Raw genomic sequence first — 16,856 nt, 5'->3', positions numbered from 1 at the left:
ACTTCAGCCCGTGACCAGAGTCCAGAGAGGACTTCAGCCCGTGACCAGAGTCCAGAGATGACTTCAGCCCGTGACCAGATTCCAGAGAGGACTTCAGCCCATGACCAGAGTCCAGAGTCCAGAGAGCACTTCCGCCCTTTGACCAGATTCCAGAGAGGATTCCAGCCCCTGACCACAGTCCAGAGAGGACTTTAGCCCGTGACCAGAGAGTGTCCAGAGAGGACTTCAGCCTGTGACCAGAGTCCAGAGAGGACTTCAGCCCGTGACCAGAGTCCAGAGAGGACTTCAGCCCGTGACCAGAGTCCAGAGAGGACTTCAGCCTGTGACCAGAGTCCAGAGAGGACTTCAGCCCGTGACCAGATTCCAGAGAGGACTTCAGCCCGTGACCAGAGTCCAGAGTCCAGAGAGGACTTCAGCCCGTGACCAGAGTCCAGAGAGGACTTCAGCCCGTGACCAGAGTCCAGAGAGGACTTCAGCCTGTGACCAGAGTCCAGAGAGGACTTCCGCCCTTGACCAGATTCCAGAGAGGACTCCAGCCCCTGACCACAGTCCAGAGAGGGCTTTAGCCCGTGACCAGAGACCAGAGAGGACTTCAGCCGTGAACAGAGTCCAGAGCGGACTTCAGCCCGTGACCATAGTCCAGATAGTACTTCAGCCTGTGACCAGAGAGTGTCCAGAGAGGACTTCAGCTCGTGACCAGAGTCCAGAGAGGACTTCAGCCCGTGACCAGAGTCCAGAGAGGACTTCAGCCCGTGACCAGAGTCCAGAGAGGACTTCAGCCCGTGACCAGATTCCAGAGAGGACTTCAGCTCGTGACCAGAGTCCAGAGTCCAGAGAGCACTTCCGCCCTTTGACCAGATTCCAGAGAGGACTCCAGCCCCTGACCACAGTCCAGAGAGGACTTTAGCCCGTGACCATAGTCCAGATAGGACTTCAGCCTGTGACCAGAGAGTGTCCAGAGAGGACTTCAGCTCGTATCCAGAGTCCAGAGAGGACTTCAGCCTGTGACCAGAGTCCAGAGAGGATTTCAGCCCGTGACCAGATTCCAGAGAGGACTTCAGCCCGTGACCAGAGTCCAGAGTGCAGAGAGCACTTCCGCCCTTTGACCAGATTCCAGAGAGGACTCCAGCCCCTGACCACAGTCCAGAGAGGACTTTAGCCCATGACCAGAGACCAGAGAGGACTTCAGCCGTGAACAGAGTCCAGAGAGGACTTCAGCCCGTGACCATAGTCCAGAGAGGACTTCAGCCTGTGACCAGAGAGTGTCCAGAGAGGACTTCAGCCCGTGATCAGAGTCCAGAGAGGACTTCAGCCAGTGACCAGAGACCAGAGAGGACTTCAGCCCCTGACTAGAGTCCAGAGAGGACTTCAGCTCGTGATCAGAGTCCAGAGAGGACTTCAGCCCCTGACTAGAGTCCAGAGAAGACTTCAATTGGGGGGTACCATACTACCCCTGCCATAGTGGCCAAGCCAGGTGTCTGGGTAAAGGTCACGGAGGCCAATCCTCCCTGGCTTTCTGAACTGCTGGCATCGCCTACCCTCCCACCCCTGTGGATGTAATACGGTGCAAGGACGTGCCTTCTCGACGGGGTATTGTCACATTTTGAGTGTGTTCATCTCTGTTTCTAGGTTGGTTTTCTTGTTCTGTTAATTAGTTCTGTCCTTTGCCTGTTTTGTTTCCAAGGTAACCGATTTGATTTGAGTTTTAGTTCAGGTGTGTCTAGTTAATTAGTCTTATCAGTCCCTGTTGTTTGCTGTCTATTAAAGCCTTGTGTTTCAGTCTGTTCATTGTCAGTTCTACATCTATACTAGGTTGGTTGTTCATGTTCATGTTATCATTATCCTTGATAAGATATCCTGTTATGTGAAGATTTGAGTTAGTTTTTGAATAAACCAGCTGCACTTAGATCCTGTTTCAATTCTTCTGCAACCAACGCTGATAAGATATTCAAATATTATTTTAATAGAATATAAAATATGATTTCTCTTCATTTAATTAAAGCTTCCTTTATTATGAGAGCAAAATGTAACAATCATTTGAAGTGCAGTCAGAGATGTTCACAATCTCAAAACAACTCCTTTACAGCATTCATTGAACAAATATGTTGCGTCCATGACAGCAATTCTTTATCAGCTGACCTCAGAAAACTCTTCCTCATACCAAAAGAAATGAATCTAATGTAAATCACACAACAACAGCAAAACGTGTGTACAAGATAATCAGTGCAAAATCAAAATATATACTGTATAAGATCTCAATATAACTGTAAGGTAAAAAAAAAAAAAACACGAACAAGTCAAATTAATATCTAAAATAGACTACAAACAATATATTATGAGTAATAAGATAAAGAAAATAATAAAAAGGAACACAATAATAAATGGGTTATAACACAATCTTATGTGTACTTTTTGAAAGTATAGCCAAATAAACTGTTCTTCTTTCCCTCAGATAAGACACATACGTGCACAGATGGTTTTACAAAGTAATATCCCTTACTTCGAAGCTAAAGTCATATACAAGAAACGTTAATCAAACAATTCATAAAGATAGCCTCAAAAGGTGTTTTACAATGCATTATATTTTAAGTAGAGCTGTTCTTCTGTCTTTCTATGTCAAGCACACATTGGCCGTAAACACTACAAGTATTTTCTCAAATTGCAACACTGTTGGGGATTTTGTCTGGAGACAAATAACAATACTTCATTGTCAATCCCTCATTCCGGCTCTTGATGATGTTGGTCACCTCATCTAGTTTCTTGCGGAAAGTCTTTATGGCTTCTTTCACTGGTTGCTCTGTGAAGCACATATCTGGATACGTGCCTAAGAACAGCTGGGGAAAAAAGTAAGTTCTTCAGTAATGTGGAAAAAAAATAATGGATATTGCAGAATACATGGTGTAAAATGTAATTTGTAACATTCTGTTAGATTACTCACAGAAAGTACCATAATTCAAATACTTTCGATAACTTATTCAACACTGTTTGGAATTTATAAAGTGGGAATGTGGCACATGATATTACTAGTACTAGTAGACATTTCATACTGTTTTTTGCTGCCCTCTTCTTTACATGCACACTAAAATTGTGGTGTGCAATGAACAGCGCAGATATTATTACAATTTATACTGGACTATAACAGATCAGAGCTCCTAATATTTAGTATTTTTAAATACGTAACACCATTAAAGAATAAATAAATATTCTGTTACTCCCCAAACATGATGACGTTTTTAAAGTGGGACTTAGCGAAGGGTCAGTTAAATTAATTGCACTAACTGACTGAAAATAATTGTACGTTGGCAGTGCCGCAGTACACATACACTGTAGAGAGCAAACAATCTACAGCAATAAGATTACATTTAAAATGTATTGGAGCCTACATACATTTAAAAAAATAAAAATCTTTGGCCTATTTTTTTTTAATTATCTTATACCGTGATGCTCTGTACCCTCAATAACAAGTTAATTATTTTTCACATTGATTTAGACTAGACTTCTGCCATGTTCTCTATCTAAATCAGATGTCTAACCTCATTCTTCTGGAACTGACTGAGGGCCCAAACTGTTCCTAGAACCAGGCTGGAACATCCACGGTCAGGCAGACTCTCCATAATGTACTTAATATCCACTTGGCCCTTCTGTTCGGGAGGCGGCTTGCGCATGGTGGAAGGACTGTTGGGGATCCAGCCATGCCACTCAAACTGGAAAATAAAAGTAACATTTACTTACAGATATTAGCTTATAGATATTATACAGAATTTTGCCTAGCAATTTTTGACACTCTTGTTGTGTGTAATGTAGTGTTTAAAGGGGCACTTCAGCGCTGGGAAGACGAATGTGTATTTAAACTGTGTCATTTATGTAGTAGAAATGTGAAATTATTTTTGAATTTGGTGCCTTCTAGACTGAGAAAAGACAGAAAATGTATTTTTGCCTCATGTGGATGAAAGACAACAACTCCCAGAATGCACTTGCTTCGCTGCCCTACGAGGCCACTCCCTACACCGCCCCCAGCGTCATTTTTGATCTTCATAATAATACAATAATTTAGTTCAGTTAGAGAATAAACAATACAAAACAAAACAATACAATTAAAAACTGAACGTGTCTTTTCAATAAAGTATGAGTGAGCTGAACAAAAGTCAGGAGAACTGACAAGCGCAGCAAGAGTCAGAGTTCATTCAGCACGAGAGGGAAGCAGAGCTGAGGTAAGCCCAGCATTATTCAATCTCAGCGCGTGTCCAGTCTGGCGCATTTTCTGATCGCATATGGAAGCTAAACTTTCATGAATTCATTGAAAAGTTGAAACACTCACTTTGCTCTGCACTGCTCCGTTATTAAGCCGAGCACATTTACATTCTGTGCGTGAGATCTCTTCCTTGTGGGCAGTTGAAAACATGCGGAACAGCTCCCTCTACTGGCTGTAGTCTTTAGCCTCTGGCCAAAAAATCCTCCGATGACGCAAAAGGAAAATATTTGCGTCATCTGAGGATTTTTTCCAGAAATAAAATGCATAATTCTCTTGTCTCAGGGGGATATGAGGGGGGAAAGTACCATAATTCAAATATACTATGGGGTTTCTACTGATACAAAGCCTAATGCTAAATCACTGAAGTTACCCTTTAAACTCACCTGTCCAAAGTTGACCGCAGCATGTTGTGCTGAAGATGTGAATATCACAACAGTCAGGTACTCAGATAAATCCTCTCGAGTCTTCAGAGACTTTTGAAACTCTGTAAAACAGTGGCAGTATGCATTTACCGTGTGCAAACATTTAACGGTGACTTGATACACAAAAAGATGCATATACAAGAATACAAACAATCATGCATGCTTGCACAGACCAGCACTGACATTCTGGCCATGTTTACACCTGGTATTAAGATGTGTTTTATGTGACCGGATCGCAAGTAGACAAGGTAGACACATTCCCGTTTACACCTGGTGTTTTAATCCTTCTCTTTTGTCCACTTCTGACCCTGGGGAGGGTCTATGGGCGGGCTTTTTCAGATCTTTTGATCTAATGGACAAAATAAGCTCACGCAATTTACATATGAACGCGACTGGAGACAACGGGAAAACATGAAGAGCAGCAGCTTTCTTTTCTTCTCTAATAGCCGCAAGAACACGGCGAACGCTGAGAGTGTGTGCAGAGGTGGGTAGTAACAACTCCCGCCGCCACTACCGCCATCTTGGCTCCTCAGCAGGTAACATAATGCGAGATTGCACTCGCGGCTCCTTAAATACCCATGCGGGTGGGCGAAGTTCACAGTACAAATTCCGCAGACCCATGGTATTTTAATAACATGGGCTCGTTTTCTAATACACAAAGGTGATAGGGCTCTCTAGCGAAACCCCCATTTCGTCAGTGTAGCGACTGAGACAAATCAGACACAATTATTTGTCCAATTTAACAAGTAATCCATCTTCCGAAAGGCCCATGAGAGCAAGGAAGAGCTCTCTGGTTACAGGACACCTAGAAACTGATAAGGTTTACGACTCAAAGGAATGTGCAGAGAGCTGAAACTGTCTTTCTGAAAAAGACAAATAAACCATCTTAAATCCATATAGCATATATATAACCACTTGAGAAATATATAAACATATATCCATCTCATTACTTGTTTTTATAGGGTTTGGTCTATGTATTAATTCAATCTCTGTTGGATTTATGTTTCAGGATTGCATACTATGGTTAACGAAAATCATGGGTATGACATGTTTAGTGTCTACGAAGTTGTAATCTAAAGATCTGGATGATCGTGTATAGGATATGTCGATACCTGTGCAACATATTAGTATTACAAGAACCTTTAACAGTTCCTTCAGCAGCAACCAATTGGCAAAGGATCTGCTTGAGACAGATCTTCCCCCTCTCTCTCTTCTCCTGTTTCACGGACACGACACGCTGTGTCTGTGGGCTCCCGCCCAGCAGGGGCCCACATGGCAGGCCTCCACACACACAGAGCCAAAGGCCTCACAAGGCCATGGACCAGAAGGCCCGGACTCTGCACGCCATGTGCAATGTTCTCATCCTCAACGGAATTGAAGCAACCACACAAACACGAAACAGAAATCGCTGTGTAGTTAGTAAAACTGTAAACTCTTAGTTCAGACAAAGACGTTTATTAATGGTGGTTCTTCCTAAAGGTTCTTGACTTTCTTCATAACTCCATCAATCTGTTCCGACCCTTTTTCCTCCAACCACTTTAACCTTACCTCTTGTCATGTATATATATTGTGTATGTCATGTGTGTCTTCTGCTAGTTGTAGTCTTGTTCTGTGATTTAGTTATTAAAGTTTGTGCACAATATATGTTGGTCCTGACTCCGTGCCTGCAAACATATTGTCCCTTAAATGATCGATCTTGCTATGCGCTCTAAGCGCTTAGGGTAAATTCAAAGAAATAATTATTGTTCTGTGGCCATGAAAAATATCCTTTTCTAAGAATTAAATTAATAATCAATACTGATTGAATGATTGTAATGTTAATGTAGCTATATCAAGTGAATCTATTTAACTGAATCAAATATTCATAATTAATCATAATGAATAATCATAATGAGTTATGAATAATTATTAATATTCCCCTCAGAGCTAATTCACTACATCAGTCACTGACGTATCGTTTATGTTCCCTCCTTCAGGGAACGAGAGTTACATATGTAACCGAGACGTTCCCTTTCAGTCAGTCACTAATGGGTACGTTACATGTAGTTACTATACTAATAAATATAAATTATGCATAATTACATGCAATTTACCCTAAACCAAACCCTAATCCTAACCCTACAGGAAGTACATGTATTTACATAATATAATTTAGTACTTAAATGTATAATTATGGTGTAACAAAGACACCTTAAAATAAAGAGTAATGCTTTATTTTAATGCAATACATGTTAAGAAATGCGTAGTTTATTGCTCTGCCTCTTTTTTCTGGGGCATGAGCGATGAATCAAACTTTTGAGTCGATTCTGTTCAAAGACTTTGGCTGCATCTGAAATCGCATGCTCCCTTGAGAAGGTACTTATTTTTAATAAGTAATTACTTCATGGCTGCTAAAAAAGTATGTTCTATATAGTATGAATGTGTGTAGTATGACTGTAATCTGGACGTACTACATTCACCATGTTGTCATAGTCATGTGACCTACCAGCGTTAGTTATGTTGGGCGGCAGTGGCTCAGTGGTTCATTTAGGTTGTCTACAAACCGGAAGGTTGGTGGTGCGATCCCCGGTTCCACCTGACCAAGTGTCGAGGTGTCCATGAGCAAGACACCGAACCCCAGCTGCTCCCGATGAGCTGGATGGCGCCTTGCATGGCTGACACCGCCGTTGGTAAGTGAATGGGTCAATATGAGGCAATGTGTAAAGTGCTTTGGATGGCCATTGGTCTGTTAAAAGCGCTATATAAATGCAGTCCATTTCACTGCCATTCACAAATCCTCTCCCATGGCCTCATGGGATAGTAAAGTATCCATCGTATGAACACACCTGAATCTTGCCGGAAGTAGTAGGTGATCTGGGTACTTTCCCTTTCTGTTTTATGAGTACTGTGAATTCAGACATACTTCCTTTGTCGCATACTGTTTTTCCGTTCACGATGTTCAAGGCTGCAAGATGCAGCCATTCAAGATGTTAATGCAGAGATGCATTTTCGAATGTATTCGACCCCAAGTTTGGTTTACAGCGATCAACCTGAAGGACACATACTTTCATTTCTTGATTCTCCTTCGACACAGACCATTCCAAAGCTTTGCATTTGAAGGGGCAGGCATATCGTTACAAGGTCCACTTCTTCGGTCTATCCCTGTCGCCCCGTGTCTTCACAAAGGTCGCAGAGTGAGCCCCTTTGAATGAGGGGGTGGTTGCTTAAATCTTAATACCAGGTGTACACAGGGCCTTTGATAATTTAAACATGTACTCACTGTCAGAATTATTCATGCCAAAGGAAACATCCTTAACAAATTCTTGAATCTCTGTATCGTTTTGAACGGCCTCATTGCTGTCATAGTAGATCTTGACCACAGCAGAAACAAAACTACAGGAAAAACAAGATGACAAATTAACAAATTATTGAAATTTTCATTGGAGTGTATGTGGACTAATTTGTACTTTTGCACTAGTAGTACAGGATCTACTGTTGCTACCCTACTACATACCAGTTTATTGTCTCCCAGATCTTCATGCCATCATCTCTATAATAGTACATGGGCACATCTTCCATTCCTCGAGCTTTTATGGCCTCAGGGAAGCACAGGGACTCGTAGGTTAAAGTCTTCATGGCACTTTGCATCACTTTCTCCATCCCAGCTCTATTGAGGCTGCTAATCTTTGGATACCAAGAATTCAGTTAATCTTTTGCCTAAATATTTTCAGCACTTATTTAGCCTTCTCAAGTGACCATGTAGGGGATTATGGGTGAAGTTTTATTCTGGTGGATGTTGTGGTGTTTGTGGAAATGTAGGAGCTACTTGGGTCTGGCATTTTAAGCAAACACCAGCTAACTAAATAAAATGAAACCTATGAAATAGAAGTAAGAGCATTCAGCAAAAAAGACAAAATATCACAAGCAAAAAAGTCAGGTAATGGCTCAGGCCTGCCATGATGAAGAAATGTTTTTAAACCTATATCACAAACAGAAATTATGGCTTGCCAGACAAAGACAAAATAATCAAATATGAATAGAATTGCTTTGGATTCTAGCAAGAAATGCGTTGATATATTAAATTAGGTGTAAAGCTACCTTGCTTAAGACCCCGCCTTCATTGAAGAGATTTTCACGGGCCGCTGCATTGATTGCAATTGTGAAGCGAACATGAGGTTTCAGTAACTGCAAGAAGCAAATGATACATTTAAACATGTGCATTAAAGCATAAAAAAAGCATAACCTAAAACAGCAAAAGTAGTTTCCATGTCATTCCCTGGAGGTTTTGGTTAACTTTAGGACCCTGAGAGATTTTGTGTTTATATCTTATATCAACTGTCCTTGCGTGTATGCTCTCTCTCTCTCTCTCTCTCTCTCTCTCTCTCTCTCTCTCTCTCTCTCTCTCTCTCTCTCTCTCTCTCTCTCTCTCTCTCTCTCCCTCTCTCGGGCTTCCGGTTTCCGTTGGTGTGCGAGTGTGAGTGAGTGAGTGGATGTGAATGGAGAGATAGGCTTTGCTAAATTTTGCTACACTGCTGTGGTGATCGCTTTTATTTTCTCTTCCTTCACGTGGATGAAAAGGTAAGACATCATTTATTTTTTGAATTGGGTGAAAAAAAAAAGAGTTTTGAGGACATTTGTTTGTATTTCGCGGCGGAATGGCGTCCTCCGTGACGCCGCCGCTGTCCATTGGACACGGGGTTCGTTTTGTCACTGATCCTGGTGTTACGATGGAAGAAGCTTTGCTTGCAGTAGGTGAACAGGTTGATTTTGACAATATATCTCAAGCGTCCCATATGAATAAAGCTGCAGTTGTTTTTATGAAACAGGAGCGCTTAGTTCATGAGCTGGTTGAAAGTGGTATATTTATTAATGATATGTTTGTTCAAGTTTCTCCGCTATCAGTGCCGTCTATCAGAGTTGTTGTTTCAGGTGTACCACCTTTCATTCCCAATGAATTAATTGAACAAGAATTGCGTAGGTTTGGCAAATTTGCAAGTGGGTTTAAGATGGTGACTCTTGGGTGTAAAGATGTGCGTTTAAAACACGTTATCTCACTTCGCAGGCAAGTGTTCATGTTCCTGAATTCTCCAACACAATCTTTAGATGTATCATTTAAGGTAAAGTATGAAGGAGGATATTATACTGTGTATGCCAATTCAGGGAGCATGAAATGTTTTGAATGTGGGGATGTGGGGCACAAGCGTCTTGTGTGCCCGCACAGAAAACAGGTTGAACGCACAGAAAGCCAGATTGAACAAGTGTATGATGCTGTTAGGCAAGAAGTGATTTCACCTTCTAGTAAGTCTACTACTCAGGGAGAACAAATGCATGGTGCAGTTAATGAGAATGTGGAGTTGGTGAAGGAAGGAGAGGATAGTCTTCCGGGGCCGTCATTTTCTGTTGAAAATGCGGTGTTGTTTTCAAAAGATGTTGAAGACACAGAGGAAAAAACTAGTGAAAGTGAGCACCTTGAACAGAATGTTTTATCTGCAACTTTGGAGAAGGAAGTGTTTTCTTTTTCAAATGATGGGAATCAAGTAGCATGGTTAAAACCAGACCATTCTCAGTAGTAACTGAGTTATGGTCTGGCAAAGCTTCATAGACAAATCATTTCCAAAGGGGCGTCACCAACGGGCGTCGCTCAAATGCCTCTCGGCGCAATTGGATAGACCTAAAACCAATCAGAGCGATGAGGGAGATGACGTTATGCAGAGCGACGGAGAAACATCTGACTGGCCGTTTCTCAATATGCGTTCTTGTCTGTACTTGTGTTCTCAAATAGGAAATGTCCCCGGTTTCCATTTCAGAAATCTGGTCACTTTACCTAAACCACATATTAATGTTTAATATATTATTTTTAAAATGTAAACGAAAAGAGGCATGGTGTTTTATACTTCGTTTTATTATAAATATATAAGATAATCAATGTAGGCCTAGCTATGCGTTGCCTGGACCACATTCGTGTGGCTATTATTATGTTTAATTATTTTAATTTTTTTTATGAAATGAGGCAGTGGTGTTTTTTATGACATATTTCGTACGCGAACTTCTGACTTGCTTCCGTGACTTACCAAGTTTGACTCCGGAGAATGAACTCCCGAGGACGGGAGGAAAGTAGTCCGCCTAGTCTGCTAATGGACAAGCAGCGTTCTTGACAGTATCACTCAGTATATATTTGTATATGTAGTGCAGGCAATGCATATTATCTTCAATGCATGTTTATAACAAAACGAAATATAAAAAACCCAGCCTCTTTTCGTTTACATTTAAAAAAACACACACACACACACACACACACACACACACACACACACACACACACACACACACACACACACACACACACACACACACACACACACACACACACACACACACACACACACACACACACACACATAATATAGGCTATGATTATCACTGTAATAAATTAAATATGACACAAAACACAACCCAGTCTCTTTTTGTTAAATGTCAGTTTATGTGTGATCATCCATAGCAATCATAAAAGTATAAGTAAAAGTATAAGAAGCTATACAATAAATAAAGCAATTCAGTCAAAGTCAGCGCTAGGAGACTACAACGGTAAAGTTTAATATCTTAAAAATATAAAGTTATGAAACTTCACTTTGCCCTCAGACAAAACGATCTGTCTAGGAACAAATTATAGATTAATGAGAGCAAAGATCAGCCGTTAGATCTACACAAGACGAGACGGTTTAACCACTACAGAGACATCAGAGCCAGCAGCAGACGGCAGAAGGACTGGCCGAGGAAAGGCGCCTCTCGGCGGGCTCAATGATCAATTGAGCGCCGCTGAACCACTGGCACTCACAACTCCGAAAATGGCAGATAAAATTATAAAAAAGGTCGCTCTCTTTATAAATAAACCACATATTTGAGCTTTAAACAACTACATTCACGCCTGAAAAGGACTTAAAACTATATTTTGTAAAACATTAACACTACCAGAGGGCTCTCGCTAAGACCCATTCGTTTAGCCACCAAAGGGCCAAGCTGGTATCAGACTTTTGCCGAATCCAGTCGGTAAGACAGCGATAACATCTTTTTTAGATATGAAGGCTTCGAGTGTTGTTCTTTGCTCGGGTTTTAACGAAAAGGAAAAGTTTAAATCGCTTAAAACAGACGCGATAGCTGATTCGAACGAGTGATGCTCCACAGTAGCGGCAAATCTGCTTCAATGTCGCTGCGCTGTCGTCATCGTCTAAAGCCCGCCCCAACGTTTCTAATTGGTGCCGCGATTTCTAGGGTTTAGAAATGGGTTTGAATGGGCTCTTTGCCAGACTACTTGCAGAGCAAATCTAAATTTGCCTGAAGTTGTCTGGGTTTTCCCAGGCTAGGAATCAAGCGTAAAGTGATGCTGAAGAGATGGAACAGGATGAGTCAGATGGAGAAGGATTTGATGGACCAAATAGGTTGAAAGATTTGTATTCTTTAGAGGAAATTAATAATTTCCTGGATGAAACGTTTGGACAGTCTGTTAAGGTGGATGAGTACTTCGATGATGCAGAAAAATGTATTAGGTCAGTCGCAATATTGCAAAAGATGGTTAGTTTTGAGTTATTAGATGAACGGAAGCGGTATCGGTTGAGGAAACATGTAACGGCAGTGAAAAAGACAACCAGATCAAATAAAACTAGAAAATGCAAAAAAGTTTTAGTAAAAAATAAGTGATGTCAGCCTTGATCTCATTGCACTTTTTGTATCTATTTTTCCTCTGTCTGTCCCTCTTTTTCTTTTTCTCTATGGGGAGTTTAAGAGTGGGATCTTTAAATATAAATGGTGGGAGGGATAGACAGAAGAGAGAAATGGTTAAGGAGATAGTCAAAATTAATAGACTTGATGTGATATTTCTACAAGAAACCCATAGCACGAAGAAAGATGAAGTGGATTGGGGTTTATCTTGGGGTGGTCAACTTTTCTTAAATCATGGGAGTAATGTTAGTGGAGGGGTAGCAATATGGTTTTCTGGTAAAGTTAATGTTTTAAGCTCATGTGATTTAGTAATAGGTAGAGGGCAAATGGTCAAGGCCAATATAGATGGTTCAATTTATTGTTTTATTAATATCTATGCCCCTAATATCGGGACTGAAAGAATAGTTTTTTTCAATAATATAAAACAAGCTCTTGAAATAAATGATGTTGATTATCTTATTCTAGGTGGAGACTGGAATTGTACTGTTGATTTTAATATTGATAGGCTTAGTGAGGAGCCACATTTACAATCTAGTAAAAATTTAAAAAGTTTAGTGGGTCAGTTTGATCTAATAGATGCATGGAGAATTAAGTTTCCAAATGTAAAACAATATACATGGGTCAAAATTTTAGATGGAAGAGTGAGTGCAGCTAGATTAGATTTTATTTGTCACAGAGTCTTAGATCGAAGCTGACTGATTAGCAATTAGACCAGTTGGATTTTCTGATCATCATCTTATTATTGTGAATATTCTTTTGAAACAAGACGCTAATAGATCTTACTGGCATTTTAATAATAAATTGCTACAAGATGAACTTTTTTGTGTGAATTTCAATTTTTTTTGGCAAAAGTGGAAAGAAAAAAAACATTCTTTTGAGTCTTTAAATAGGTGGTGGGAAGTTGGAAAGGCTCAAATTAAAAAATGTTGTCAACAATATACTTCTTTTTCTTCTGTTATGTTAAAACAGGCTATAAAGGAGGTTGAGGAGTCCATAAGACAGATTGAAAACAACCTTTCAGATGGTGGGGATGCTGGCAATAATGATGTTTTGAAAACGAAAAAGGTGGAGCTGAGTTCCTTGCTGCAAGAAAAAGTTAAAGGAGCCCTAGTGAGGTCAAGATATATTCAATTAAAAGACATGGATGCTTCAAGTACTTTTTTCTTCAATTTGGAAAAGACTAATGTAAAAGATCATCGCATGACATGTCTGAGATGTCCAGATGGACATGTAACAACAGATGGAGGGGAGATGAGGAGATGCGCTACTGCTTTTTATACAGAATTGTATGGAAAGGAGCAGTGTGATGAGGACTGTGTTCAAGAACTTCTAGAGGGTCTTTCTAAGCTAAGTGGAGCTGAACAAGCTGAGCTGGACAAAGAAATAAGTTTGGAGGAACTCACTATAGCTGTTAATCAGCTGACCTCAGGGCGCTCACCGGGAATAGACGGACTCAGTATTGACTTTTATAAACATTTTTGGGAAATTATAGGACCTGATGTGCATAAGGTTTTGGTGAGTTCTTTTCTGTGTTTAGTGAAATTGTGAGTGTGTTTGTTTATTTGTGACCCTACATTTGAGACTGTAGACTGCCACAAGACTTTGTAAATACATTTGTAAATCTTTTTGTAAATACATTTAGTTTAATTAAAGGATGTAGGGGGTTTGACGCCAATTTATTTGTACCTCTTTTTCACTTTGTTTATGGTTAAGGGAGTTAGGGAAGTTAAACTTTATTTTAGTTTTTTTATGTACATTTAGTTCCCTTTCGTTCAGTCACTACGAACTAACGTTAGTGACTAACGAATGGGGGTTTCGCTTAGAAGCCTATCATCCTCGAGCTTAGAGAAAACGCCCTATGGCGTGCCAATGCCATGGGGCATGCGGAATTTGCATACGTAACTCCGCCTCACCGCGTGAGTATATAAGGAAGTACGAGGCAATATCGCATTATGTTTCTGCTTTCGGAGCCAAGAGTACCTACCTCTTCACTCCTACAGCCTTCTGAGACTCTGTCAGCTTCTTCGAGACGAGCAGCTTTCCAGTCGGTGTTGGTGTGACGGCGCGTTCCAGTGATCGCATACTTCCTGCCTGCTGATCTGTGCAGTGGTCCGCCTGACAGCTGGTGTGTGTTTCCCTGGGCGCTTCGGCATCGACTGCAAAGTTTCCTCTCATAAAAGAGCTTGCACGTGACGCGTCCTATTCAGGATGTTTCAGGACTTTTTTCTTTCGACGGGCACGAGCGCTGTGTGACGTGTTTGGGCTTTCAGCACGCTCAAGCAGCGCTCGTGGATGACTCATGTTCCCTCTGCGGGAACCTGGCCATCTCAGTGCTTCGATCAAGACTCCGTGAGTTCCGTGCTGATGCCGGAACGAGAGTCCCCTCCGCCCCCCCCCCCCCCATTCTGCGGTCTCCTCTGGAGGCGGCACTTTGGCTGGTGACCAGGGTGATCTGAGGGTGACGGTGTGGAACAAAGCTCTGACGCTAGTTCCTCGGCCCACACCCCCCTCTCAGGCACTTGACCCGGTCCATGTTCAGGCGTCTACATCGGGGCCGGCTCCTGCTGTCCCGACTGTGGCGTTTGGCGCGGCGGAAGAGGAAGTGATGTCTATCGCCGCATCACAAGGTGGGCTGGAGTCATCTGAGGATGATGATTCGGCTGTGCTGCCACCTTCGGGTGCGCCAGCATTGCCCGAGTCGGACCCAGAATTGACAGCCATGCTGTCTCGGGCAGCCGCAGCGCTTGGACTGGAGTGGAACCCTCCGCCTCAGCCTGAGCGTTCGCGGTTGGACGATTGGTTTTTGGGGGCGGCGCGCTCGGACACCCGTCCGACCGCTCCTCCAAATCCTTTCTTTCCCGAGGTGCATGAAGAGATCGCGCGTTCCTGGAAGGCCCCGTTGTCTTCCCGTGAACGTTTGGCGAACTCTTCCGCCTTCACCTCCCTCGATGGAGCCGCGGCTCAAGGGTACACTGGGGTCCCCCCAGTCGAACGTTCTGTTGCGATGCAACTGTGTCCTCAGAACGCTTCGTCCTGGCGTGGTGACCCTAAGCACCCCTCCAAAGCCTGTAGGTTTTCGTCATCCCTGGGGGCGAAGTCCTATAGAGCTGCGGGGCAGGCCGCCGCTTCTTTGCATACCATGGCAACTCTTCAGGCTTACCAAGCCAAGTTGCTGTGTGATATGCACGAGGGGGGGGCTGACCCAGGACTCAGCAATGAGTTGCGTGCCGCCACCGACCTCGCTCTCCGGGCGACGAAGGTGACCGCACGCTCCCTGGGTCAGGTGATGTCCACAAATGTGGTCCAGGAGCGACACCTATGGCTCACCCTGGCCGATATGCGCGACGCTGAGCGAACCCGTTTCCTCAACGCCCCCATATCCCAGGATGGGCTATTCGGCGGAGCGGTCGAGAGCTTCGCCCAACAGTTCTCGGCTGCTCAGAAGCAGACTGAGGCTATAAAATATATCCTGCCCCGGCGGTCAGCTGCTGCCTCCACCCCACCGCCCGCGCAGGTGCCTCAGCCTGCTCGCCGCCCTCCCGCGGCTCCCTCTACCTCTGCGCCACCCAAGCAGCAGCCTCCACCCGGGCCGCGCAGAGGCAGCCGCAGGAAGGCGTCCCAGTCCGCTCCAGCCCCGCAGCCCGCGAAGAAACGCCAGGCTAAGCGGCGCTCCTGACGCGGACGGCTCAGGGATGGGCAGTTCTTTCCGGGAGACGGCAGCAGGGCCGCTCCTTCCCCCGGTGGAGGGCCGGGGGAGAATCTTTTGTTCAGCTGCTGGCCCCCGGGTCAGCAGCACCCTAATGTGGTTAAAGAAAGAACTGACAACCCCATCCCTGAGCCCCCAGAGATCGGTGACGGCAGTGCGCGCCACCCTCGGGTCTCGCCACTCTCGTCCCTCTCTGTCGCCAGCCCCCTTGCAGAGCAGACCCCAGTGGAACGCGAGTCCTTCCCTGGTCTCCTCTGTCAGGGCGCAGCCGTTAACCGTGCCCCGACCCCGGGACGCCCAACAGCCTCCCCTGTCCGGGCCGTTAACGCTGCCTCGCTGCCCCACCCGGGGTACGTCTGCCGTCCGCATGACCCCGTTTGTGCAGTCTCTGGAAGCATGGCTTCAGCTTCCGGGGCTGTCCCGCTGGGTTGCGCGGACCGTCAGGCTCGGCTACGCGATTCAGTTCGCGCAGGCTCCTCCCCGTTATAGGGCAGTCCGCTATACCGTGACCGTGACCGGGGCCCATGCCCCCGTCATGCGTGCAGTGATTGCCACCCTACTGGCGAAGGGTGCGATCGAGCCTGTCCTTCCGGCCGAGATGAAGTCGGGGTTCTACAGCCCCTACTTCATTGTACCCAAGAAAACCGGTGGGTTACGACCAATCCTGGACCTTCGCATCTTGAACCGATCCCTTCACCGGCTTCCGTTCAAGATGTTGACTGCGAAACGCCTTTTCGAATGCGTTCGTCCTCACGATTGGTTTGCAGCGATCGACCTGAAG

The 16,856-nt window shown here is 43.9% G+C and overlaps 1 protein-coding gene across 1 annotated transcript in view; it reads right to left on the bottom strand.

Annotated features, from left to right (window-relative positions):
• Positions 1 to 1,994: 1,994 nt before the first annotated feature.
• The window catches only part of LOC307142357 (polyunsaturated fatty acid 5-lipoxygenase-like), a 29,222-nt gene continuing 14,360 nt past the window's right edge, over positions 1,995 to 16,856 (bottom strand). Inside the window, exons 9-14 of the mRNA XM_079843114.1 lie at positions 8,752 to 8,838; positions 8,168 to 8,337; positions 7,934 to 8,046; positions 4,636 to 4,736; positions 3,534 to 3,704; positions 1,995 to 2,834 (exon numbers count right to left, since the gene is read on the bottom strand). Of these exons, the coding sequence (XP_079699240.1) occupies positions 2,655 to 2,834; positions 3,534 to 3,704; positions 4,636 to 4,736; positions 7,934 to 8,046; positions 8,168 to 8,337; positions 8,752 to 8,838 (822 nt within the window). The 3' untranslated portion in view covers positions 1,995 to 2,654. The remainder of the gene's footprint in view (positions 2,835 to 3,533; positions 3,705 to 4,635; positions 4,737 to 7,933; positions 8,047 to 8,167; positions 8,338 to 8,751; positions 8,839 to 16,856) is intronic.

The sequence above is a fragment of the Gobio gobio genome, assembly GCF_949357685.1.
Source record: "Gobio gobio genome assembly, chromosome: 2".
NCBI lineage: Eukaryota > Metazoa > Chordata > Actinopteri > Cypriniformes > Gobionidae > Gobio > Gobio gobio.
The sequence above is the reverse complement of the archived record's forward strand: the minus strand, read 5'-3'. Positions and strand labels throughout refer to the sequence as shown.